Source organism: Halichoerus grypus, chromosome 15, assembly GCF_964656455.1.
Source record: "Halichoerus grypus chromosome 15, mHalGry1.hap1.1, whole genome shotgun sequence".
In the NCBI taxonomy this organism is placed as follows: domain Eukaryota; kingdom Metazoa; phylum Chordata; class Mammalia; order Carnivora; family Phocidae; genus Halichoerus; species Halichoerus grypus.
This window is the reverse complement of record NC_135726.1, coordinates 6434408-6461932: the sequence shown is the minus strand read 5'-3', so window position 1 is coordinate 6461932 and position 27525 is coordinate 6434408. Positions and strand designations below refer to the sequence as shown.

The following is a 27525-nucleotide window of genomic DNA, read 5'->3' as shown; positions in this document are numbered from 1 at the left end:
TGGATCCTGGCAGTGACCCGTGAAGTTCATGGGGGAAAGATGTACCCACCCTTGAAGGGAGATGCACAGGTAAAGCCAGCTCTGGTTGGAACCTCTGGTTGGAAGTTCTTATGGCAGAGCTTCTAGAACCCACATTGCTTCTTACAGAACATCATGAACTATGGCAATAACTCACATTAACTGATTGATTTCTGAGCTCAGCCACTTTTAACAGCTGGTTGACCTTGGGCCAGTCCGCATCCCCTCTCCCTGGTGATTTTGGCGGCTCTTTTGCAATGCAGTGCCTGCCCTCTGCCAGCAGATGGCGCTGTAACCTCGGGCTTAAGCATCCTGTTTCCTAATGAGAACGAAGGCAGATGCCTCTCTGCTTCTGTCTCCCAGCCTGACCTTCTCCTTCTTGTTTTCCCTGAAAGCCTCAGAGAACCGTGAAAGCTCTGTATGACTACAAAGCCAAGCGAAGCGATGAGCTGAGCTTCTGCCGTGGGGCCCTCATTCACAACGTCTCCAAGGAGCCCTGGGGCTGGTAAGGCTGAGAGGGGCTGGGCCACTTGCTGGATGAACTTGACTTATCCCTTCTTGCAGGTGAGGTTCAGGTGCTGGCTGAGCTCTGGACCCCCTTTCTCTGCCGTTCCGGGCTGGCTTTGACCTTTGTACCTTCTCTGGGAAGGTGGCTTAAGACCTGCTCTATTCAGAAAAGCGTTAAGAACTGTCGATCGCATCATATTAAGTTTTATTTTAGTTATAGCAGAAGTTACCACTTACTGAGGCCTTCCCCGGTGCCGAGGGCTGTGGTAATTGCTTTCATATGTGGTCTCTCCAGATTCTCGGTATGACTCTCGGGGTTGACTGTGGGTACCCCCACTTTACAGAGGTGGCAAATGGGGCTTTCCAAGGTTGTATAGCTATGAACTATTGCGGGCTCTTCCCATTATGTGAGCCTGTGTGTTACTGTAAATTCAAATTCTTAAGCTATTGCTTGGTCCTGTGCAGTGGCCCTACCCTGGATGGAAGCAGGGACATTTTTAGGCCAGAGCTCCCTGGGTGTGTGCCAGGGTTCAGCTACCTCTTCTCCCTCTCCACCTGGGAAGAAGTTTCGCCGCCCATCCATAAGTCCCCGGGTAGGTGGTCTTGTAGGATTCTTTTTTTTTTTTTTTTTAAAGAATTTATCTATTTATTTGACAGAGAGAGACACAGTGAGAGAGGGAACACAAGCAGGGGGAGCGGGAGAGGGAGAAGCAGGCTTCCCGCTGAGCAGGGAGCCCGATGCAGGGCTCGATCGCAGGACCCTGGGATCATGACCTGAGCCGAAGGCAGACGCTTAACGACTGAGCCACCCAGGCATCCCTGTAGGATTATTTCTTACCATAGAGCAACAAGCACCTTGCAAGTGTGGCATCCCTTTCTCCCGTAAGATAGCGGGGCTTGAGTTAGCGATCTAAATGGCGGCTTGAATAGAGGGCCTCTTTTTGTCAAGAACCATTTTAGGGGCGCCTGGGTGGCTCAGTCGTTAAGCATCTGCCTTCGGCTCAGGTCGTGATCCCAGGGTCCTGGGATCGAGCCCCGCATCGGGCTCCCTGCTCCGCGGGAAGCCTGCTTCTCCCTCTCCCACTCGCCCTGCTTGTGTTCCCTCTCTGGCTGTCTTTCTCTCTGTCAAATAAATAAAACCTTAAAAAAAAAAAAAAAAAAAAAAAGAACCATTTTAAAAACTTCATCTGAAAGAACTCACTTAAACCCACACAGTGACCCTGAAAGGTTACCTGCATTTTACATATGAGGAAACTGAGGCACAGACAGGTACCGTAACTTGGCCAGGGCCATCCAGCAGGCTGGGATTCGAAGCCAGACCTTCTGACTCCAAAGCCCATACTCCTAACTTGACTCATGGTCAGGGGTTTTGAAGTTTTTTGTTTGTTCATTTGTTTTTTTGAGAATGCCCTCTTTCTAATCCAAATCTTACCTGGATCCCCAGAGTCAAAAGAGAAAAAGTAACAACAGAGTGATGTGCTGAAGCTGGGGGTGGGGGCCTGGAGCTCCTGCTCGTAGGTTCCCAGCCTCAGCGTGCCAACTGTGGTGTTGTCTACCTGTCTCTTCCTGAGGGGCACGGCCAGAATCCAGGTGTCCCCTGGACCCACGATGCCCCGTCCTGTCCCCTGCCTCTGTCAAGGCGCAGTGCTGTGTGTGGGGGTGACTTTTACCAAGTTGTGGGTAGACCTCTTTAAAGCACACACTCTTCCACGTGTGGAACTGCCTCCTGCCTTTCCACACGTCTGAAGTGGGGTGCTTTAAATTTCCAGGGCTCTTGAGATGAGCTGAGAGTCTGGTGTAAGTGCCTTTGGTGAGGGGCTGTGGGTGAACTGCCTGCCCAGGTCCCCTGGTTTCTTTCACTCTGGTGGCAACAGCACCATCTAGTGGAGCATCGTCCACCTTTTTGGGCGTCCTCCCAACCTGCTGCCCATATGGCTAGGGCACTGAATCGGTCTTGTCCAGACTGGGATGCATTTTAGAGCAAAAGGAATGTTACTGTCAATAATTACACCTGGACAACAGGTATGAAGTTAATTCTGGGCAAATGGTACATATGGTCACCATGGATATAGCCAGTCTTTGCCTGAAAGGGGTCTGGAGAAACGGAGGGGATGAGGGTATCTGCCAGTCCTCTCTTTCCACCAGGCCACAGGACGGTCGGTCCTCACTCTGCTTACTCAGGTCAGCAAACATTTACTAAGTGCTTCCCACCACCCCTGAGTACTGATTCGATTAAGATCAAGAAAAGGCCTCCCATAGTGGGGAAGACAGAGGTAGAAGTTATATAAAAGGCAGACTGCCTCCCCAGCTGTGGGGACAGATGCCCCAGGAGCACACAGGAGGAACACCTGGCCTAGGGAGCAGTCAGGGAAGACTCCCTGGAAGAGGCATGCCTGAGCTGAGTCTCAGCCGGTTAGTAGGGACAAGCTAGATACAAAGGGCATGGACAAAGGCATGGAAGCTAGGCAGACGGCAGGGCCAGAAGGGTGGGGGCAGCAGGCTGTCTAGGAGGAGGGTCAAGTTTGAGTCGCAGAGGGGCAGGTGTTAAGGTCCAAGAGTCCGTGGGGTCAGGCTAAAGCATCTATGCTTGATTCTGAAGACTTTGGGAGCTATGGGTGTGGCGTGGTCAGAGGTACTTTCTGGAAAGAGCCCCCTGGCTGCAGACGGCACCCACAGGGGGGCAGTTGGGGGGAGTGGCCCCGTATGCCTGGGCACTGCTTGCGGGGAGAACCTTAGAGGTGACCACAGTTTGGTGGAGTTGAGACACGCACATAGATCAGTTATGTCTCTTGTTACCAGTGCTGTCACAGGGAAGAGAAGAAGGTCAAGGGGAGCGGTATTTTAGCTGAGTAATGAGAACATTATTTGAGCACTTACTGTATACTGGGCACTGTTAAAAACACTCAGCATATGCGGAATCCTCTGGTCCCAATACAATCCTCTGAGGGAGGCGCTGGGATTATTCCCATTTTACAGTTGGTGGTGGAGCTGGAATTTGATTCCAGGCTGTCTATCTCCAGAACCTTCCTTAGCTCTAAGTTCACAGCCCTCCTTGAAATGGGGTTGAGCCTGCTCTAGACTTGAGCTTTTGCCTCAAATGGCCTCCGATGTCCACCTAAAGCACTGAAATTCTTGGTGTCCTTGACTAAACATTAGAATCGTGTTATGGGGAGGACACCGACCCTCCACTCACGCATTGCTGGTTAAAAAAAGCAGAGGATCCTTGGAAGTGCTCGGTTGTCACAGATAATGATCACCCCCTCTGGTCACTTGGCCGCTTGCTGCCTCCCCCCTCCGCCCCACGCCGCAGCGGCTGGGATCTAACCAGCGGCGAGGGATCAGTAACGCGGCCCCACGAAGGCCTTTGGATGCCCTCTGTTTTCATCTAGGTGGAAAGGAGACTACGGGACCAGAATCCAGCAGTACTTCCCGTCCAATTACGTCGAGGACATTTCAACAGTCGATGTGGAGGTGCTGGACAAGCAGGTGGGTCCGGGTCACTGCATGGGGACCTGCCCATCCTGTTCTTCGAGGAAACCGCAGGGCTGTATCGCACATGCTGCTGCCGTGGGGTCCCTGTGGAGCAGCGGAACAGGGACACCAGAGTGACAGGGAAATTGGGATTGTCCCCACAGTTGTGGGTGAAGGTCACGGTGACAAGCCCGTCATGTTTTAATCAGGTTGTGCTGGGCTGGAAGGCTTTGCGTAGGCAGGAGAATTCCCTCTGGAGTGAAAATGGCCAAATGGGGAATCTGTCCTTTGCTTAAAGCAGCTTGCAAATGAAACCCATTGAGTGTGGCCACCAGACATTCCCGAACGTGCTTGGTGTGAGTTAGCAGGGCGGGCCTAAGTGGCGGTGAATCCAGCCCTCCTGGTGACATTGCAAACATGGTTTGGGTCCCCTCGCTGCCTCTCGCCCAGAAGGCCCAGAGAGCACCCGCGGGTAGGTGACCCCCTGCACCAAGGACGGACTCTCTGTAACGAGGACTCTAAGGCCTTTTCGAGCCCAAGGAATTTCCTAGGGGAGTTGGGGCAATCTGGGAAGACTGCATGGAGTAATGGACATTTGAGCCTTAGAAGTCAAGTTAGAGATCACCAGCAAGGCTGGCAGAATTCCAGTGCGAGGTGCAGCCTAAACAAAGGTGTGGGGCTGGGACCGTGGCTGTGTTCAGCGTGCTGGGCCAGAGGCAGGGATGCGACCCCTCAACCCCCCTCCCCAGTCAGCATTTCCCTGGTGGAGGGGTGGGGGGGGGTAGTACACGCAATGAGCAGATGTGGTTCTGCCAGCTGGCCAGAGGGCAAGATCTTCTCTGTCGCACCCGGGCCCTGGGATGCATCAAACGTGCAGTGGCAGGTGCAGCGGGAAGGCTGGCCAGGGCCGATCCCAGAGCATGGGCATCATGCCCCTAGGACATGGGGAGCCACAGAAGGTTCTTGAGCTGGGCTCCAGGAGGCTAGCTGGCCCCCTTTCATCATAATGTCAGAATGAAGGTCGAGGCTATTTTTTGAAACCAGATCCATGGGAAGTGTTTCAGAACCTGTTCTAGAATTCACAGGGCTCGTTTTTACAGACTGGAAAATGAACCGCTGAACCTGCGGGCACCTGCTCGCCGCTGGGTCCCCGTCAGCAACACGCTTCGTTATTGAGCGCTCTCCCCACGGATGTATCCTGTAATGAAAATGCATCTGAAACAGCTCCACAGGCTGTCTCTCTGCTAAACGGTGTGCCCCGGAAAACTGGTTCTCTTTTTATTCTTCCTGTTAAGACTAACGTGAGTTATGTCTTGTTTCTTCACAGATTATTGAAGACAATCCCTTAGGGTCTCTTTGTAGGGGAATATTGGATCTCAACACTTACAATGTCGGTACGTACACACGTGGGTGGAGCGTGGATTCACACCCACGTCCCCCCCCGCTGGGCATTGGAAGCGCCCCAGGCAGGGAGGGGGCTGCCATCAGGGAGTCTGTTCCCTCGCCTGTAACATGCATATAAAACGATTAGTACCCCTAAAACGTTGTGATAGGGGTTAAATGAGATCCGGTGCATGTAATCTGCTTAAAATATTGCCTGGCCTACAAGAGCTCAGAGATCTTAGCCAATGATATTACTGAGCACATAATTTCTCCTCCCGTGGCCTTTTCTTTCTAGAAAATAATTTCTCTGCAGAGAGAATCTATTGCCTGCCTGTCTCCTAGCTTCTGGTGCCTGCTGGAGATCCTTGGCGCTCCTGGGCTTGTGGTTCCAACACTCCAATGTCTGCCTCTGTCTTCGGGGGCCGTCTTTCTTGTGTCTGTGTCTCAAATTTCCCTCTCCTTTCTTTGGATTGGGAAATCCTAAATCCAGAAGGATCTCCTCTCAAGATCCTTAAGGACATCTGCAAGGATCCTCTTTCCAAGTAAGGTCACCTGCAGAGGTACGGGTGTTAGGCTGCAGCCAGAACTTCTTAGGGAGCACGACTCGGCCCACTCTCAGGCTGTGAGGTAGGGGAGAGGCCAGACCGTGCCTGCCACAGGGCAGACGCCCCCGTCCCCACGGACCAGGCCTGTAGCTGCTGCATTGGGGCTGGTTTTGTGCAGGACATGGCTGGGGCGGCGTGAAGTCTGGCCTTCACATCCAGGCCACTCAGGACTTTCACTGTTCTCTCTCCCGAAGTGAAAGCCCCCCAGGGGAAAAACCAGAAGCCGTTCGTGTTTATCCTGGAGCCCAAGAAGCAGGGCGACCCCCCAGTGGAGTTTGCCACGGACAAGGTGGAAGAGCTCTTCGAGTGGTTTCAGAGCATCCGGGAGATCACCTGGAAGATGGACACCAAGGTGGGCACTTGGCTCAGCTGGGCTCACGCTGCAGAGGTGGGGGGCTGGGGTCCTGGCTCAGGAGGACAGGGAAGACATGGACTGGGGTTGGGCCATAGGCGTGCCAGTCATGGAGAGGAAAGGGACCCTGGCGGTCCCCTGGGAGGCTATGGCTAGTTTGAACCTCCAGAAGGCTCAGGGTAGAGTGATCATTTGGGGTCTGTCTGACCCCGCATAGCGCTTACCAGAGAGAAATGCAACTTCACTGGAAGGCTCTTCGCCCCCGCAGGAAGGGTTCTGAAATCAGGCCTGGCTCTTCATGGCTTCTCTGCTTCTGATCTACATTCCTCCTTTAATTGGTTTTTATGTCTGCTAATTCTCATTATTACGTGTGAAGGTTAAGAAAACACCGGTCAGCAGAACCCGCCTAATTCCGAATCCCGCCCCTGGGCAGGACCAGCTGTACAAGGAGCTGGTGTGGGAACAGGGAAGAGCCCCCCCCCGCCCCCCAGTCCTGTGGAAGCCAACACGATGAACACCCAGCTCACTGCCGGCTCCTGGCCCTGGCCTTATCGTCCTGTCTGTCCCCGACCCCCTGGTTGGGGCTCTGTGACTTGACCATAGAGGGCAAAAGACCAGTCACCAAGATCTGTCTAGTGAGTTTCCTAAAGCCTGGCCAGTGAAGGGGGTTGTGACTTCAACTTCTGAGACAGCCCATTGGGTTAAACCTACGGGTCCGGAGAGTAACTGTTAACACAATTTCGAGGAAGAGCTCTTTCATCTTGAACAGACATTGGTTTCTGCTGAGGTTGGGAAAAAAAGGGGGGGCACCCTATGACTTGTCACAGCTCTGCGCTTTGTGAGGCCAAATTTCCACAATTCAGCAGTGGTGGGACATGTCCCACCACCCTGTTGTATGCAATTCTCTTGTCCTTAGGGGAGGCAGGTGTGGGGCGGTCTGAGGGGCCACCATTTGTGGTCTTCCACACACCTGGTAGGGTGCAGCGGGCTCCCTGCTTACATCTCAGTGGCTCTAGGAGGGGGATACTCCAGTTAGCCTCATTTTCTAGTTGTGGAAACTGCAGCACAGAGAGATTATTCAGTGTGGCCAGTGGGCACAGCCAGTAAACAGAGGGCCAGCGTTTGAGCCGATGTCTGATTCGAGTTCCTGCTGTCCTAACCATGTGTTAGGAAGCCTCTCTCACCTAATCACCAGCTGTCCCCCTGAACACTTGCTACCTGCACATGGCTCCGTGGGGACAGCTTTAGGCATGAGTGGTGCATGGCCCCCTTCCTTTCCTAGTCCTGGCTGGAGTTAACCAGGAAGGCTTCCTGGAGCAGGAGTGATTTGGGTAGAGCCCAGAAGCAGGAGTGAGCTCATGGACTGGCAGAGGAAGGATGATTTGGGGGGTGTGCACAGTGTGAGAGCAGGAGGTCATTGCTGTGGTTCAGAGGGACCCAGGATGTGATCTTGGGGGGATTTTAGAGGAATCTTCTCCAGGAGATGATGTATAAAGGACAAAGCAAGGTGCTAACAAGGGTGAGGTCCAGTGCAGAAGCATCTGGTCTCGTCCCTGGCCGGCCGTGGAGCATGGATACGCTGCTCAGCCTCTGTGTACTGCAGTTTCTTTGCAAAATGGGCACAAATTCTACCTCTGAGGGGAGATGGGGGCTACCCTACATAATATCCATCACACACGTAGTGTGTGAGGCCTGAGGCTAAGCAGCCCTGTAAATGGTGAAGGGTATCATTTGCACGTAATTTTCTCTCCAGGCTCCCCCTTGGCCAGGGGAAGAAAGAGTCAGAATTTGGGGAAACCTGAGACGGTGGTCTGGTTTAGGGGGAAGCAAGCACTCATCCTTACACAGATGGAGATCGATCGCATAGTGTGTCCTCCAAGGGGAAATGGCATGGGGCTGAGGGCCTGGAGAGCTTTCGTCACAAGCTGTGATGGGTGAGGGCAGAGGCATCCTGCAGCAATGAGGGGGCTCAAACAAGGATGTGCAGCGCCCACGAGGCTGGGAGGTCGTGGGCTTGGAGAACTCTAACAATGTGGTTTTAGGGGAATGGATGGGGCAGGAGTCTGAGAGCAGAGGGTTGAGGAGAGTGGGGTGCTGACAAAGGGGACCCTCACCCCCACCCCTGTTCTTGGGAGCCATGTCCAGGGACCCAGCTAGCCCCCAGTTCTGGGTGGAAACAATGTAGGAATTTCGGAAGGGAGGAGAGGAGGGGTAGGACAAAGGAACACTTCCAACTGTATTAAGGATCTGAGCCTGCAGGAGGCCAAAAGGGGGTGGAGGAGGGGGGGTCCCGGGGAGGAAAATGCAGGCCAGCTTCAGGGCTGACACTGGGGGCTGGCTCCAACAGGAGAACAACATGAAGTACTGGGAGAAGAACCAGTCCATCGCCATCGAGCTCTCGGACCTGGTAGTCTACTGCAAGCCGACCAGCAAGACCAAGGACAATCTAGGTATGGTCTCCCTGGGCTCTGCCCCGAACCTTCCCTGCAAAGCCTGGTTTCCTTTGGAGTCAGGGGCTGTCAGAGGGCAAAGTGAGAGAGACTCCTGTTTCTTCTCCATGGCTCTAAGTGGAGCTTGTCCTCAGGGCAAGTGTGCAGCTGCAACGGGCCCTTCTGGGGTCTTCAGGAGGAAAACTCCCAGAAGGCACATTAGTCTCCCATTGCTGCTCCGAGTTACAGCAAGCTTGGTGGGAAAACCACCCCCCGTTTGCTCGCTCGCAGTCCTGGCGGCCAGAAATCCGACTTCAGTGTCACGGGGCTGCAGTCCAGGTGCCGGCAGGATCCTGCTCCGGCCAGAAGTTCGAGGGGAGAATCCGGGCCTTGCCTCTTCTAGCGGCTGCCGGCATGCCCTGGCCTGCGGTCACATCTCCCTCTACCTCTCTAACACACAGACCCTACCTTCAGGGCCCAGATAATCTCCCCCTTTCAGGCTCCTTAATTTAATCCGATGCGCAAAGTCCCTTTGCCAGATGAGTTACAGTCACAGGCTCCAGGAAGCAGGACCTCGAGGCTTTGGGGGCCTTGGAGCTTGCCACAGAAGGATTCAAAAATGAATCTTCTCCAGTCTCCAAAGGAGCAAGTTCTTTGCCCTAATGAGATCCTGTTCATCTTTTCCTCCCCCTTTGATCTCAAGCATCTCTGATTCCAGGACGGAGGACCAGAGAAGCAGCACTGAAGCCTAGTTAGCGGGCACTGGGCGGCGGGTCCCTCAGAACCGGACTCAGCAGGGGTAGGGGCCGCCCGCCACGGGTGCACGTTCCTGTACCCCCTCTGCTCCCCCCCCGCCTGCAGGCAGGGGACTGTTCCTCCCCCGTGGTGCCTGGTTCCCCCATCTTCTGCACAGGGTCTCCTCCTCCTGCTGATCCCTCCGGCCATCCTCCACCGTGTCCCCTTCTGGAACTGTACCACTCTGGTGTTTTCGGGCACAAGCCTGGTGGTGGCTTGAAACAAGTAAATGACACTGATCCCAGAGTGAAAGCCAGTGGGCACGCTGGGATCCTCGGAGGGCAAGGCCCAGAGCCGTACTGGTTATGGCAAGAGCATCCTAACCACCGGGCTCTCTTGGCTCTGAGGTTCCTGGTTTCAGCTGACCACCTGCGCATTCAGCGGGGGCAGCAAGCGTTACGGAAGTGCATCAGATGGAGTAAATGGTGTCTCCCTGTCTGTGTGCAGAAAACCCCGACTTCCGAGAAATCCGCTCCTTTGTGGAGACCAAGGCAGACGGTGTCGTCAGGCAGAAACCCATCGACCTCCTGAAATACAATCAGAAGGGCCTGACCCGTGTTTACCCAAAGGGACAGAGGGTGGACTCCTCCAACTACGACCCCTTTCGCCTCTGGCTGTGCGGCTCCCAGATGGTGGCACTCAATTTCCAGACTCCAGGTACAGGAGCGCTGATGGTGGCATCGCTCCAGGCCCAGTCTGCTGGGCCACCAGTGTGACCGGCTGTCCCAGAAGCCGTCAGGTTTCATCCAGCATGCTGGTATGAGGCCCAGCCATTGAATGGAGTGATGGCGGGACATGGGGCATTTGCATCTGGCAGGCTCTGCGATGGCAGGTGACCAACACGTTGCAGGGTGGCTTAAGGGAGAAAGGAAGCACTTGAGCTCATGTAATGAAAAAGTCCAGGAGTTGGCACTGAGCTTCAGGCATAGCTGGATCCAGGTGTTTGGTGGCTGTCTTCAGGGAGCTCTTCTCCTGGCCCATCCTTCTTTGAGGGCTTCATGCACAGACTCTTCCGGAGATGTTCATTGCTGAGAAAAGCCCACATGCAAAACGTTTTGACACCAGTGGTAGCAGCATAAATCAGAGTGCTGTGCTCTTTGGTTGATGGGTCTGTGCATCAATAATCTCCTTTATGTTCTTTTAAAGCCTGTGCAGGATTCCATTGAGTGGAACCGTAATCTATTTAACAGGTCTCCCCCACCGAGGCGCTTCTCTCATTTGCTCTTACGGACGGCCCTGCCCTCTGTAAGCTGACGTGAGCACCGCTTCACGGGTGGGGGAGGCCAGTGGCAGGACCGAGAGCTCAGAGTGCAGGCTCGGTCCTACCGCACTGGCATTTGGGCCAACTTTCCTGAGGTGACCCGCTGGACACCTGCACCCATCGTGCCTGAGCTCCGAGGCCTCACCACACTGCCCTCCAGAGAGACCTTGGGTGGGAATGCCAAGTGGGAAAACGTTCGAATATACCTTTCCAGCAGTGACTTCCCTTATGAGGAGTAAAGTGAACCAGTTTCCCATGTATTTAGGAAGCATTTTCTTTTCTGCAAACTGTTCATGCTTCTTACCGCATCTCGCTAACGGAGTGGAGGTATTTATAGCAACATCATCAGAACGCTTTCGTTTGTGGATCTTTCCCTGTCATTTGAGTTAAAATTTTTTTTTTTTTTTTGTGTGTGCAGCCTATCTTAAGTGAAGTTTTAAAATTAACTCTCAGAAAAAAAATTTAAGAAATTTTGAGCATTGAGTAGGTTTTAGTGTCATACTTAGAATGGTGTTCACCAGTTGGGTTTTTTTTTGAAACGCATAATTTAACAACTGCCTGAAATTATTTTTGGAAACAGGTTTAAATCACCTCCCCTCCCCCCAGCACCGCCGGCCCAAGAGGCTACCTTTTCTTACAGCTGCAGTTCCCTTTCCTTCCCAGACAAGTACATGCAGATGAATCATGCCTTGTTCTCACTCAACGGGCGGACGGGCTACGTCCTCCAGCCTGAGAGCATGAGGTCCGAGAAGTACGACCCCATGCCACCAGAGTCCCAGAGGAAGATCCTGATGACTCTGTCCGTCAAGGTAACTCAGGCCTCCGCCTCATGACACATGTCAGCTTGTTGAAACCATCAACACCCAGTCACTGTTTCAGGATTTGAAATACAGGGCACCCCAGGGTGGCCAGTTTTAGGGGGTGAAAATTGTTAAAAATGCATCCAACTTTCAGACAATGTATTGTCTCTTTGTAAGAGTTCGGCTTTCTCTTCTTTTGGAAACCATGCAAGGTAGAGATTTGAATCACATTTCTCATATAAGGAAGAAAAAAAATGCGGCATGTGTAATGAAAAGTCTTTTTTAAAAAAAATACCACTTTCTCCTCTGTCCTTTCCTGGGCTGTCTCTGGAGGTTGTCTGTGCGCAGGGGAGGTCTCTGAGCGTGGAGGCACCAGGGTTCCGATCCTGGCTTCTCCAGCCCTATTTCCCCATCCAGAAAAGGGAAGCAGTTGGGTGGTCCCCACAGAGGGCTGTCAGGCCGGCTTGGACCTCCTGTGGTCTGACTCCAGCACCCAGACTGAGCTCTAAGCTGCATTGGGGAGAATGCCAGTACTTACCTTTGGTGTCCTAGGTTCTCGGGGCTCGCCATCTCCCCAAACTTGGACGAAGTATTGCGTGTCCCTTTGTGGAGGTGGAAATTTGTGGAGCTGAATATGACAACAACAAGTTTAAGACAACAGTTGTGAGTAAGTTGCATCCTCTGGGGGATTCTGTGTACTTTTATCGTCCGGGGCTTTTCCTTCATCCCTCGTGCCTGTTACAGTTCAGCTCGGGGAGGAGGGAAACACAAGACCCCATGATTAACTAGTTGGACGGGTACCCAGTGCTGCTCTTTGCTGTCACTCACATCGGGAGTCCTGGGCCAGCCCCCTGTGCTAGGAAGCCAGGGTGGGGGCGTCCCCCCCCCTTTATCTACCGTGTCCAAGGCGAGGCAGCAGACACACACAGGGTGTGGCTGACCCCCAGGCTGCTGCCTAATCTGGGCGATTTTATCCCCCCGAGGGGAGGGAGACCCTGCAGCTAGGCAGAAACGGTCAATGTTTTAAGGCCTGGGAACACTGCCCCTGCTAAGAGGCAGCCTGGTGCATGACTCCCGTGTGTACCAGTGAAACTGGCATTTCACAGGGGAGGGGGGCGGCTGTTGCCCTTGCTCCGTGAGGCTGGTTCACCCCAACAACCCCAGAACCCCCATCCATTCTACCTCTTCAGAGAGCCAGACCCACTTCCTAGCTCCCCGCTCTGATCTCTTCCAAACCTCCCTAGCCCTGCCCTAGCCCCGGGAACCGAGATGGCAACCGTGGCATTTTCTCTGCTTACTAAGGGCCAGACCTGTGACAACAGCTTTTCCAGGACTGCTACTGGAAAAATAAGTATTTCTTAGATCTCGGCATTGATGCGTATTTATGGGGCTGCTAAGGAGATTCCAAAAGCCAAGGGATAAGAGAGGTGGTTTTACCAGGAGGGGGTAGGACCAGTGGAGCCTCTGCTGAGCCTTGATCTCCTTCCAGATGACAATGGCCTAAGCCCTGTTTGGGCTCCAACACAGGACAAAGTGACCTTTGAAATTTATGACCCCAACCTGGCGTTTCTGCGCTTTGTGGTCTACGAGGAAGATATGTTCAGTGATCCCAACTTCCTTGCCCACGCCACTTACCCCATCAAAGGAATCAAATCAGGTAAGATGTTTTAATTAAAATGTTCTGTTTGGGCTAGCATCACTTTTGGTCTGTGCTGCTGGCTTTAGAAAAAATGAAGCATTCTTCCCGGTTTTTATTAAATTGTTGCAAAATTGATTGGGTGGCTCGGACAGCTGATCACGTAAGGTTGTCACCATGAGCAGGCATCCGGCCTGGGGAAGGTGGGGAGGTTGCGCCTTTCTCGGTCAGGCCTTTGTGTGCAAAGCTGGCTTACTGGCTTGTCCACCTGGCAGTGTAGTCAGGTCTCATTTTGAAAGGCTAGGGGCTGCGGTATGCATCTCCCACTCTGCCGGGCCGGCACTGGGAAGAAAAGCGCTCTGAGCAGTCTCAGATCTGCCTCTTCCCATGTCAGCAGAGCTTCACCTTCCTATTCCATAAAATTGGAATGGTTGATAAATCTCCAGTTTGAGCGCCTGGGTGGCTCAGTCAGTCAAGCATCTACCTTCGGCTCAGGTCATGATCTCGGGGTCCTGGGATCAAGCCTGCTTCTCCCTCTCACCCCGCTCGTGCTCGCTCTGGCATGCACACGTGCTCTCTCTCAAAATCTTTAAAGACCGAAAAAACAAAGAAACTGAGTCCCATCTCCTCCAATGCAGTAAGATAGACCCCCCCCCCCCCCCCCCGGGAGGAGATTTGGGATGCATGAGCTTGATGCTGCTTTGTAAATGTGGCTGCCCTTATCTTGTGTAGTTGCTCTGCTTTTACTCTCCTGCTGGATTGTGTGTGTCACGTTTGACAAACAGGCCCTCACTGGATGCTGAATTCTCTTTGCCCCTTTCCTTAGCATTTCTGAGGCATGAGCCATAAGATCATAGATCCTTCTGGACTCCTCATGAGGTCACTGTTCCCCAAGGATCATTTTTCAAGAGAAACAGATCACTCATTTTAGTGATTTATATACCAATATAGGCTTTTTTCTTGATGTTGTTTGGAAACCTTGTGTCTTGTTTCGTTTGTTTTTTTTCTAAACTTGAATCGTATCAGATATTCCCTAAATTTCTACCTTTCCTAGTATCCTAAATCTGATCATTTCCGGTACCTGCCCAGCTAGCCAGGTACTTAGAAAATGCAGGTCGCTGGGCCCGTTCCTGGGCGCTCAGCTCCCCCTGTGGATGGGGGTTGGGCAGGAAGGTGCAGCTTTCGCCAGCTCCTCAACAGGCACTTTGAGAGGACTGAGCTCGGCTGCTCATCTTACCATCCAGGAAACAAATTCCTAAGTGCAGGAGTAGATGAACTTTTAGAGAACATTATGAAGATATAGTATTCACGTGTAAGTCCCCACAGTGTGATATTTGGCAACCCCTCTTGGTTAACTTGCCCACTCCATCAGGTACTTTAAACCCAGCTGCAAAGCTGCAATTCTGTAATGTGCCCTTTTACAATACCAGACAAACAAATCTTAAGATAGATTTCTTTCTCTGGTAACTGTGTCGTCTTACCCCACGTCCCCTGGGCTCATCCTGCTCTGCTGTCAGGACCTTGTAACCCTGTCCTCTTGAAGGACAAGGGATGTGAGCTTTGTAGTTGCTCCTCATGCCTTGGAGAGAGGTCAGAGTTGATGAACCCTCCCTTACCTTACCAGCCAAATTGTGTCCGTCAATCTAGAAAATGCTAAGAGTTAGTTAGCTTGGAGATTTAAAATACAAAGAACAGGAGTACCTGGGTGGCTCTGTCGGTTAAGCGTCTACCTTTGGCCCAGGTCGTGATCTCAGGGTCCTGGGATAGAGCTCAGCGTTGGGCTCCCTCCCTCTCCTTTTCCTCCTCTCTCTTTCTCCTAGATCAATTAATTCTTTTGTTTTTTAAAAGAACAATATGTCATAGATGATGAAAAATGTGACCCTTCCCCCAGCCGTCAGAATGGTAAGGACCTTGTCTCGTTCCTGTGCAATTTCCAGCAAGGCCTGGCACATCCATAATCAGGGAAGGAGTGAAATTTCACATAAGGCATTGGGACCCTTCTGAACTCACAGATACACTCTTCCCATTGTCGTTAGGGATGCACTTAGGCTTTTGAGCCAGATGGAGCTCAGAAAGGAAGGAAAACATCATTTACTGTGTTTTGTGCCTTAAACTCTTTAATCCTTGCAGCAGTCCTGTGAAAGAGGTTTTATCATCTCTGCTTTTTAAACATGAGCGTTTTGGGGCCTAGAAATGTTAATTAACTTGCTCAAGGTCACACACCTATAGGACCAGAGCTGGGCTGCAGACCCAGGAATGTCTCACTGCACACTCCACCTTCTTCCTACTCTGCAGGCCTCCCCTACTCCTAATAAGCCAAAATACTGACCATGCTTCAAAAGAGGTCTCTATTTCCCTTTCATCTATGACACAGCCCAAATCAACAAGGATAACACAGAACCAAACTTTCTGGTGAAACTGGGCAACACCTTTCCACCCTAACCCCAAGATGCGTGAAGGCTGCTCATGAAATGAGACCTGGCCATTGAAAGGAGGGATGTGGGGATGGGGCTCACTTCTCCAAATCTGGAGGCACCTGCTGAGTGTTTGTTGGTTCTAAGCAAAAGGGCACTGCCACGTCATTGGAGTATCGGGGCCATCTGATAGCCTTCCTGATACCACAGAGCGCTCAGCAGTCTAGAACATTCTAACAGTCGATCAACACCTAGACGGACTTCTTCTACACTGTCCCCCGACCAGCCCTTAGAGCTGCAGAATCTCAGGCCCCACCCCAGTCCCTAGGCAGAATCTGCATTTTAATAAGATTCCCGTAACATTAAAGCTGGAGGAGCACTAGGCTAGACTGCGGGAATGCTGTAGGTATCCCAGGCAAAAAACCGGACCAGCAAACAAGCCAAGAAAAATCACCTCACCTAGAAGGGGAGAATAGGTCAGAAAACTTCACTATTCATGGAAAGCAATGTCCTCAAAACCCTCTGGGGAAAGGTTTGACCTGAGAGTTTTACACCCAAACTGTCACTCTAAGTGTAAAACCAAAGAATGGATGCGTTCAAGTATGTGCCATTTGAGGACTATATGTCTCGCGAGGTGGTATTAAAATGAGAGAACAAGGTTAGTCAACAAAAACACTGATAGAGAAGTCCAATAAAAAGATGGTGAGCACTGGACATTTGAAAGTTACACACAATGAAATGCACAGATTTTCAATCGGAAGGACACTGAAAACAAGTATTGAGCTCCAGCTCCTGAGATGCATGCCAGCGTATATAGGAGGAAGTGTACAGATGTATTCATCTCACTTTGAAATATATATACACCTGTGTGCTAGATGGAGGAATGGATAAATGTGATTAAAAAAAAAACACAGTAAAAGGTTAATGGTAGGATCTAGGTGGCTGGTATACAAGTGTTCCTTGTAATATTACCTTAGCTTTGCTGTATGTTTGAAAACTTTATAACCAACTCTCCCTTTGTGGAAGAATTACGGTTACAAAAACACAATAGAGCTGACCCCTGAACAATGTGGGGGTTGGGGATGTCCATCCCTCAAGCAGTCAAAAAGCCACCTAGGATTCTTGACTCCCCCAAAACCTACTAACAGCCTATTGCTGACTAAAAGCCTTATAACAGTCGATTAACACATACTTTGTATTTTATACTGTATTCTTAAAGTAAGCTAGAGGAGAGAATATGTTAAGAAAATACATTTACATTACCATACTTACTGGAAAACAATCTGTGGATAAAGTGGACCTGCACCGTTCAAACTTGCATTGCTCAAGGGTCAACGGTATTTACGTGCAGTATCTTGTAGAGACAATAATTCAGCTAACCCAAATTAGGGGAAGGCAGGAGAGAGGAGGTGTGGGCTTGCGATAAGCACATCAACTTCCTCACCTGAACTAGTGGGGAGGGAGAGAGGGATTAGTCCAGTGATACTGTTAAAGGTTCTCCAAGAGAAGAAGTAACAACAACAGGACCAGCCAAAACCTGGCTGGTGGAAGACACAGAGGGCACAGTGAGTGCCCTAATTCAGGCATTGCTTGTCTGGGAGAATCAGAAGACAGAATGCAAATAAAAAGCTTTCGAGACAAACTAGGGCCACATCATCTCCAAGATACAATGTTAAATGAAAACCATACATTACTATTATTAGTGACTTAAAAGAAACTCAAGATAGTATCTCGGGGAGATACTGTTCAAAGTGGCTCCTTCTGAAAGAAGGGATTATGAGCGGGTAGGAACGAGACTTCAGTTTTTACTATGTATTTGTTTAAATTAAAACAAGCAAATCAACCAACTTTTGAGATGTGTTGTCTTAAACGTTACTTAATGAGGGGAAAATCAGCTCTACTCAACCCTCCCCCCTAAATAATAAGAAACAGTTAAATGAGTGTCCTAATTATAAATAGAGAAAAGCTTTCAGAGGAGGATCAATACTGCTATGGACTGCCAAGGGACAGATTTCCTCCTATTGGAAATCTTTCAGGATAAAACAGCGCCCCCCCCCCCCCCCCCGATCCTACACTTCATAAAGGCAGACATGGAGGAGGGGATACAAGGGTGCATTACTCCTGTGAGTCTTTTGGCCTCCGGCGGACTTAGGGAACTGAACCACAGCTGCAGTCCCTCTAGATGTGTGATGTTCTGTACATTTTGATTCGAGTGAATGATTTCCATTTCTACATGGCTGAGATCTTTAACTGCACTTCTCTGTGTGGGCCCATCCATTGGGGCTGCATTTTGGAGCCCCTCTCCCGAGCCATCAAGAAGGGACCTCTGGTTTCCAGAAAGTCAGCCACCAGCTTACCTGCTCCTGGCACTGGACATGCGAGCCCTGGGTACCCTAAGAAAGCTAAGGTCTGACCTTAATGGCCTGTATTTGCATTGCTTTCCCACTCTCTGCAGGATTCAGATCTGTTCCACTGAAGAACGGGTACAGTGAAGACATCGAGCTGGCTTCCCTCCTGGTTTTCTGTGAGATGCAGCCAGTCCTGGTGAGTGAAGAAACGCCAGTTGGGGTTCCCTGAGCTGTGTCTGCTGGTGGGGTGGAAATGGCCTATGGGTATGGTTGGCTGATGGACTTAAACCCGTTGGGAAATCACTAGCGGGACATGCCACGTCATAAAATTCCTCCGTGGTCCCAGGTTTTTCCTTCCAGCATCCTTCCTTCTTGGAGAATGCATAGGATTCTTTGAGTAGGTCATGTAGTTGGAAAGCTGAAGCTCTTGGGAAGTTCCGTATAGTTTCATTTCAGCAAGTAGAGTCAAGCAAAATAATGCTCTTTTAGAGAAGCTCATCTTTCCTGGGTGCTTTTCCCCCCACTAATGGTCTTGGGAGTCCCTTAGAAGGGCTGAGAGCATCCACCAAGGCCTTGTTGTGGCCTGTGCTGGGGAAGCACGTTCATAGGGATGGGCACTACTTTTGTCCTTCTCTTTGCTCCTGGAGGAGCCTGCCACCTTGGTCCTTTTGTCAAGACCTTGAAGATACATAGTCTCTCCTTTGATTAACCAGTTTGGGGAGGGTTGGTGGGGGAAGGGCTTGGCCTCAATGAACGCAGCACCAAGCTGGGATAGTTCAGGTCTCGGGTTGACAGTGGGAGACTATCTGGATATGTGATTTTGGAGCTGCACAATCCTCTTGCTAGCCCCTCCCACAGAATGGGACGCACTTGGCATGTGTTTTTGCAAGACCCCATGATGTGGCCAATCCAGCCTTCTAAGATCTTTCCATTTCCCTACCACAAAACTCAGCATGGGTTGGGTGAGTGTGTGGTCACCCCACTTCTCTTTGGATAAACTAGAAAAACCATGGTTCTGGACCCCAGTGGGCTAATGTGGCCTTGGTCATTGTGCCTGGATATGCATCTTCTTTTGTCTTCCCGGTTGTTCTCTGGGTAGAGAAATCACAGCCTCTCACTTGTTGTTTGGCTCTAAGAACTACACAGGGATTTGGAAGTTGCTTATTTGGCAACTTCCAGAATAGAGCTGAGAACCATCCAACGGGGAAGGGAGATGGCAGGGGTAGAGATGCCTTTTAACAGCTGTAGCCATAGTCCGTGCAGTAAAAATTCATGAACTTGACTCAGAGGAGAGAACATTCTGCATAGCTGTCTGCCTTACATTCAGTTTTTGCAACCTTGCTAGTTTTCCACTTTAAAGCATTTTATCAACATTGAAATGGAAGAGGTTGCAAAGATAAGGACAGAAAGCAAAAGCAGGAAGCGACACTTAAAAGGCACAGTTCTTTGGTGGCCAAAGAACCTCAGTGACAGCCAGAGGTATCACTTGTGTTGGTAGAAGATAGGCTCCTGATGACAAAGTTGTGTCTTGAAAGCATAAGGCGATGGATAATGCAAAGTTTTCCATTCTGAAACAAATCTGACCTGTCCCTGGCTTCAGACTCAGTCAAAATAAATGTTTCCTGAAGTGAATAGTCACTTGAACCTTGAATGATGGATCCAAAAAAAAAAAAAAAAATATCACCTTTCTTGATTCTTACTGTGATAGCAATATTCGGTCCTGAAAGGACAACTCAGTTAGCTGTCAAGTCCTTGGTGAGAACGCCCAAGACTTTAAGTCCATTAAAAAGACCTAAGCCAGAATACGTTATTTTGTATAAATGGCTAAACACACACACACACACACACACAACACCCAGATTGTGCCTACTATCCAGTCTTATAATTTGGGGGAAGAGACGAATAGATCCAGTAAGCATTTGGTTTGATTCCTTCTCTTCCTAGGCCAATGCCTTTTTTATGTAAGTGTAATAATAATACAAATCCATGTGTCCAGTTTCTTTTTTAAACTCTGGCATTATTCACATTTGGGGCTAGATCATCCTTTGTGGTGGGGGCTGCCCCCTGCATTTGGACTGTTGAGCAGCATCCCTGGACCTTGTATAACAACCACACTATCTTCAGACATCGTTCCATGTCCCCTGGTTGGCAAAGTTGTCCTTGTTGAGAACTGCTTTAAGTGAAATTATCAACACCTTTCATACTGTTAACACTTAAATGATGGACAGGTTTTTCCATCGAGTGGACTGACCATAGATTAATCACCATTCCCCCAGTTGGGCATTTATGGAATCCACTGAGAAATAAGGCTTTTGTGAAATTTTTCATGTGATTAAATTAAAGAAGGAAAATAGTAGAGTTAGTTTCTTAGGATTGATTCCCAGATATGGGATCAATTTATTTATTTTAGGATATTTATTTGAGAGAGAGAGAGGCTGACCATGAGCAGGGACAGTGGGGAGGGCAGAGGGAGAAGTGCAGACTCCTCGCTGAGCAGGGAACCTGACGTGGGGCCTGATCTCAGGACCCCCAGGATCGTGACCCAGGCTGAAAGCAAACACTTTTAACTGACTGGGCCACCCAAGCACCCCTGGGACCAGCTTATTTAGCAGGATGGTAAACCTGTAAAATGGAATAAGTAAGCTTGAAGACCCCTGGCTGAGTCAAGCTTACCTCTCCCTGGGCCACAGAAGGATCTGGGATTCTGTTGCCTGGGGAAAGGCAACCAGCATTTCCTCGCTGTGTACATAAAGCCCATCTGCAGACATTTCATGGAAAAATGATGTGATAAACTTGGTTTCAGATGGGGATGGGGCAGCCTCGGTCTAGACATTGCTCTACAAAGCTGTTGTAAACAACTTGGAAACATTATAAATAATAACACCAGCAGCAGAGAAACTTAGTACCTGTTTAAAAGAAAATGTATTTGTCTAGATGTAACTTCCCCCATGCCGGAAGACTCCTGGGAGGGGGCTGTGGGGACCACCCCGTGGAGCACGGCAGGGTGGAGGGTGCCAAGGGGAATGTGAACGCGCCCAGATCTGCTCTGTGAAGGAGTTTTGGCAGAAAAGGTGTCTATGATATGCAAACCTCATTTCAGCAGATGGTTTTTAAGCTTTAATTCCACATCTGTCTCCTGGTTCTCAGGCACTCAGAGGTGTCATTTGGAGTTTCCGCCCCACAGTGTGACGAGGCGTCTCTGGGGAGCTGCGCTGGGGTGTGTGGTAGACCTGGGCTTTCTCCTTGCCCAAGGTCAGACCTTGTTCTAGTTATTACCATATCCTCTGTCATGCCAGGGAGAAACTCTGGTAAATAGCCTCACAAAAGACTTCTCTGAGTCAGTAATTGATCCGGTGAGGGCTGGATGGAGTTTAAAGCTCCAGAAAACAGTCAATGAGCACTTCAAGCTGCTTCTCAAGAAGCCATTGACATGTCACAATTACTTTATCAATGCTCAGTCCTTTGCCCTGTTAGCGGCATATATGGTTTACAAAAAATCTTTTCAACGCCGTTTTATTACCTACTACACTTGAGAAGTAGTAAAATAAAGGAGGAAGAGGGTGAAAAAAGTCCCCATAAGCTACCCATACCTAACCATGGGGAGCATTTGGGCCGACTTCCCTTTTGCACGATAAATCCACAGTTGGATGCGTACAATACGCACGAACGTGTGCCCTTTACTTACTTCAGAGATGACTTGAAGCCTTTTTCTAGGTTATGATTTTCAAAGCCATGAATGCCTGTTTCATCAGGTGAGGGTCCCTCATTCACTTAGCCATTCTCCCAGGGATGGACGATTAGGTTGTTTGCCGTTTTTTACTTTATAAATAATGAAGGTCTTCATAAACCTTTTTTTGATTAAAAATTATTTCCTGGGGCTAGAGATTTAGTAATGGAATACTAGATCAGAAGGAAAAAAAACCCTGCATCTTTGTGAAAGCATGTTGAACTGTTCTCTGCAAGTAGTTTCTTTTAAGCTGATGTATTATATCCAGTCTTACCATTAACTGAAAAAGGGCTTCCCCTCAAATGATTTTAACTTGTGGGCTTCAGAAGAAGGGGACAGGATAAAGTATGAAAACTTGCATATGCATCCTCGTCATCATCAATGGGAAGCTGGCAGAACCTGGGATCTCGGAGTACTGATCCTGCGGCAGATGGTGCTGCCTGGGAGCTGAGGGGGGAAAAGACCAGCATGCTGAGGCTCCCAGTGTGGGCTCAGCCAGAAGAGATGTGTGAGGCCCTTTGCAGAAGGGCTCTAGAGACCCAGGGCGGGGAGCGGCACCCTGACGCTGAGCTTGTCCTAGTTTTGGCGGATGGTCAAGATTTCTTTACAGTGGGGAAGACCCTCCTTGTGCAGCTAGTGTTTGCCAGTTTGATCCCAAAGAGCAGAGACTTCTGTGCCTGCCACAAAGCCCCACCAACTTGATGTGACTACTGGACAGACCAAAGACAGTGAGCGTGAAGTAGCAAAGAACAAACCTAGCACACGGCAATAAGAGGCAGACAGACCCAGGTGGAGCCCTGGAACCAGTGGCCGGCAGCCGAAGTTGAGCCATCGGAAGCATCTAAAGAGAACCCTAACATCCAAGTCATAAGAACTTTCAAGGATGTCTAAATAGAGCACTGAGAAAAGACTTTCTGGAATTTGAAACAAAAACCTGATTTCTTGAATTTAAAAATTCAGCTCATCAACAGAGATCTGCATTAGTGACCCAAAAGATAACATGGAAGACACGGCTCACCAGCCAGAGCAATACCACCATGAAGGAGGCTCAGAGAACAGATACAAGGACCTACATGCAAGCATGTCCCCCAAAGCAAAGTGGAACAGAGGGTAGGGAGCCATTAATGGAAGTTAATAGAGGGAACGCTCTCTTACTTGCTGCTCGAGAGGGTTTACTTGATTCCCCGAAGGGGTGAACAGAAGACGCACTGCACCCCAAGGTGTGTTCTAGCACAGGCATCCCTTGTTTTATTGCACTTTGCAGGTACTGCGCCCCCCCTTTTTTTTTTTACAAATTGAAAGTTTGGGGCAACCCTGTATGGACCAAGTCTAGGGGTATCATTTTCCCAAAAGCATTTGCTCACTTCTGCCTCTGCCACATTCTGGTAAAACTTTTGTTGGGCGTGGGGATCTTTCTTTGATGTTACTCTTCACTGTTGGGCAGTACCCAGGACCACACGCATGTAAGACAGCAGACTTAAACGTGTTCTGATGCGCCACCCAGTAGCCATTCTGTCTCTTTCCCCGAGACACACTATACTGACATTAGGCCCAGGAATAACCCTACCATGGCCTCTGTGTGTTCAAGTGAAAGGAATCAGTGGAGGGAGCAGACTTTTAATATTGCCATAGCCACCCCAGACTTGAGCAACCACCACCCTGATCCGGCAGCAAGATGGAGGCCAGACCCTCCACCAGCAAAAAGATGGCTTTGCTGAAAACCTCAGATAATGGTGATCATTTTTTGGCAACAAAGTGTTTTTAAGTTAAGATATGTACATTGTTTTTTAGACAATGTTATCACACACTAAATAGACTACTGTATAGTATACATTTAACTTTTATATGCACTGGGAAACCAAAAAATTCATTTGACTTACTTTATTGTGCCATTTGCTTTACTGTGGTGGTCTGGGAGCACACCCATAATATCTGAGGTGTGCTTGTAACACTTCGGAATTCCAAGGGTAAATAAAAAGCTAGACTTCCCAGCATATTATCTACTAAGAAAATAAAGCTAACATCAGACTTGTCCTCTTCAGCACTAGGAAGACTAAAGAGCTCAGTCTCTAGCCACCCACATGTGAAGACAACAGAAATACATTGTGGACATGCAAGGTTTTTAGATATGCATCCCCCCAAGGGAAACCTCAGGAGAGCATAGATGAAGAAGGGAAATAATTCAGTAGTTTCATTTTATAGTATAAGTCTGATTAAGATTTTGTGATGTTGAATACAAGGATTCCTGAAACAGAAATACACTGAGAAAAATTTTGTTCTAGTCTGGAATTGAAAATATTTAAATATCAGCAAAACCTTGGAGCTGAGAGGTAAAATCAAGGTGTCCTAAAAAGTTTTGACTTTGATGCGTGGGGGTTCAGGTGGCAAATAGAGCATCCTGTAGGTGGAGAGCCAATTCTGATACTTTGGTGTGAAAAGAAAATGTCCACTTAATTAGGATCATTAGAAAACTGAAACAGAAAGTTGACCTGGAATAAAAATAATAAAGTAAGAAATTAAAAATGTAATCAAAATGGAAGGGATAGAACATATATGATTTAGCCAATGGGCTGAATTCTCCCATTAGAAAAGCAAAAAAAAAAATCTAACTGCAACGTTTACAAGAAATTAGCCTAAAATCAAGAGGATATTGCATGAGCAAAGTTTACAACCCCTCCACCCCCAAGAATGCAAGAGTTACTGGAAGAAATTGGAAAGAAAAAATTAATCTCCAATTATAATTTAATGATGCCTGGGTGGCTCAGTCAGTTAAGCATCTACCTTCAGCTCAGGTCATCATCTCTGGGTCCTGGGATTGAGACCCACATCAGTCTTCCTGCTCAGCAGGGAGTCTGCTTCTCTCCCTCTCCCCCTCCCCATCACTTGTTTTCTCTCTCTCTCTCTCTCAAAAAAAAAGGATAACTTAAAACCAAAAGTATCAAAGATCATTAAGAGGAACCATATGGAATGATAGTTTGGTTTACAAAGGGATGCAAGAGGCCTTGGGGTTTAATTAGGACACAGCATCATACCTGAATCTATAAAACAAAAGCTCCCACAAAGGTTACTTGATAAAAAAAAAAAAAAAATCAGCAAGGACAGATGATCAAGCTAATATTAACAAGCTTGATTTAAGAGATAAACACCTTTGTGTCCATCAGTCGATAATACACATTTTCCTTCTGTTGTCCAGAAACTTCATAAACTTGATTGCATAATTGGTTGCAAAGACAACTTAAATACATTTTAAAGGAGAAGGATTTCATAAGTTGCTAAGATTTGGAAGATAATAAAAGATAGCCCAAAGGTTCACTATTGGAAAAGAAATTCCTAGATAAAACAGATGAAAACAATTACCTAAACAGCAGTAAAATATTTATGCCATAACTATATTTAGAAGAGGAAAATGCTTGCCTTAAAACCAGAGAAGACTGAAAACACATGCACTAATTGTCCATCTTAGAATTTTTTTAAACACCGATAAAATAATAGGAACAAAATAAAGGTAAAAGCCAACTGAATGAAATACAAAACCTAGAAGAAAAAAGAAACGCTGATTCATTAAGATCCATTAAATAAACTCTTTGCCTGCTTAATGAACAAAGTAAGAGCAGAAACAAGAGTAAATATTGAGAAGGAGAGTGAACCCCCAAATAAAATACATTTGTAAACTAGGGCATATGGGTGATTACTTGAAGAATGTACATGGGCGAAAACTGTCTTAAGAAGCCATAGAAGACTCAGAGTCCTGGAGCACTAAAACAGCTGTCAGGCAAAACAGGTATTAGATCTGGATGGTTTTATAGCTAAATTCTACCTGGATTTAAAGAACGTAATTCTAACATTAATCCATTGAGGTCAACAGAAAAATGGAAATGCTCCATTAATGTCTAGAAGCTATAGATGTCGGTATCAAAACTGAAGATACGTAGAGTTGTAGATAATTCTTAAAAAAAAAAAAAAACATAGCAAGTCATTTCCAGCTATTTTCTAGAACGATATATTACAACTTACTATTTTTTATTCCAATAATGCAAGGATGGTTTGTCAACACTTTTAGTGGCAAATCACAAATATAACCGAATTTTATCTCTTCAGCACAATTTATGCTGATTATCACCATTCACAAATATGGCTATATAAAGACTCCAGTTTTAAAGAAACTGATTTTTATTTGTTTTGTATTTATTATCTAACCACTTTATTCTAGAAAGAACAGTTAGAAATGTAGGGTGGGAGGCAGGGACAGATAGTTTTTTATCAATATCATGAATGAGATTTCCTAACAATTTACACATTAGTGAAATTTAAATAAAAGTATACAGCTTACTGGGGCCCCTGGCTGGCTCAGTTGGTAGAGCATGCAACTCTTGATCTCTGGGTTGTGAATTCAAGACTGATGTTGAGTGTAGAGATTACATAAAAATAAAATCTCTTTAAAAAAAGGAATATAACTTATAAACACTACCTGAACAAGTAGTATATATCACCCCTTCCAGAAATTGTTTGATGGGAATCAGAGGAATCAATATAAAATTACTTTAAAGTATATATAGACAGACACACAGACAGGTAAGTACAGAAACAAATGCATGTTGGCACTGGAAGAGATAGCTCTTCCGTATGGAAGGATTCCAATTAATAAATGTACAAAGGAATGAGAAATAGAAAATCACCATTTCAACACCAGAGTAATTGCTACAGGCAAGATCTAAGGGATGCTAAAATTAGTGGAAGTTTGAGGAGACATAGGATGCCTGCATAGTCTTAAAGTATCTTCCTTCAAGAAATTTATTGACTGGAAGAGAATTAACCAAGTGGTCAAGATTACCATCAGTAATAAGACACGTTGATATCACGCACTTCCTGAGAAGGCTACATCACTTCTTTGACATTCTTGCCAAAGCTGCACCATGCCAGATAAATCATGGGAAAACACCAAACCCAAATAGTAGGACACAGTTCAGAATTACCGGCTAAACGCTTCAAAAGTGTCAAGGTCATAAAAGATGAGAGGATGGAGGAAGTGTCACACACACTGTGACACTGGAAGATTCTAGGGAGACTCAGCAACTACAGGCAATGTGGGATCTTGGACAGGATCCTGGAACAGAACAAGGACACTGATGAAAAACCAATGAAAACCAAATAGAATGTGTAGTTAACTTCTTAGTTTGGATAACTGCACTATGGTTGTGTGGATGTTAGTCCTGGGGAGTGGGGAGGAGATAGGGGATGGGAGAACTCTCTGTACTTATAGCGCAACTTTATTTCATCGTAAAAAAAATTAAAGCATCAGTGGGGAATAAAAACTGAAAGGAAAAAAAACAAAAGGTACAGAACTGAATGAAGATCTTGCCACAGGCCAGGTGTAGTTCATTCAAAGATCTTCTCCAAGATTCTAAGGACCCGAAATTTTAAAAATACATACATCCATCTAAAACAAAGTCTTACCGATGATATAAGGGTTCAAAGTGGGAATAATAAAATCACAATATAAACAAATTGAGACCCCCCCCCCCAGATGGACATATAGCCATAGGGGAACAGGAGAGAATTGGGGAAAACAGCTAGATCTTTCTCCCCAAAGATAATTCCTGAAAACTGAAAAACCAAGAACTTGCATTTTAAGTTTTTTTTTAAGAACTCAATAATCAAAAGAAATTCCTAATTTTGAGGAGCGGGGATCATGAGAGCTGGGGGATGATTAACAAGGAGAAGTCTGGTGTTTTGTTTGTTTTTTTTTTTTTTTTTTGGCTAATAATCCTTATAGAACTTC

At 48.0% G+C, this 27525-nt stretch overlaps 1 protein-coding gene across 5 annotated transcripts in view; it reads left to right on the top strand.

Annotated features, from left to right (window-relative positions):
• PLCG2 (phospholipase C gamma 2) overlaps positions 1-27525 on the top strand; it is a 172260-nt gene that overhangs the window by 132380 nt on the left and 12355 nt on the right. For all 5 annotated transcript variants that reach the window (XM_078063830.1, XM_078063829.1, XM_078063828.1 and 2 more), the window contains 10 exons: positions 414-523; positions 3915-4011; positions 5324-5390; positions 6179-6336; positions 8684-8786; positions 10008-10217; positions 11485-11630; positions 12174-12288; positions 13111-13278; positions 18127-18215. In XM_078063830.1, coding sequence (XP_077919956.1) covers positions 414-523; positions 3915-4011; positions 5324-5390; positions 6179-6336; positions 8684-8786; positions 10008-10217; positions 11485-11630; positions 12174-12288; positions 13111-13278; positions 18127-18215 — 1263 coding nt within the window. The remainder of the gene's footprint in view (positions 1-413; positions 524-3914; positions 4012-5323; positions 5391-6178; positions 6337-8683; positions 8787-10007; positions 10218-11484; positions 11631-12173; positions 12289-13110; positions 13279-18126; positions 18216-27525) is intronic.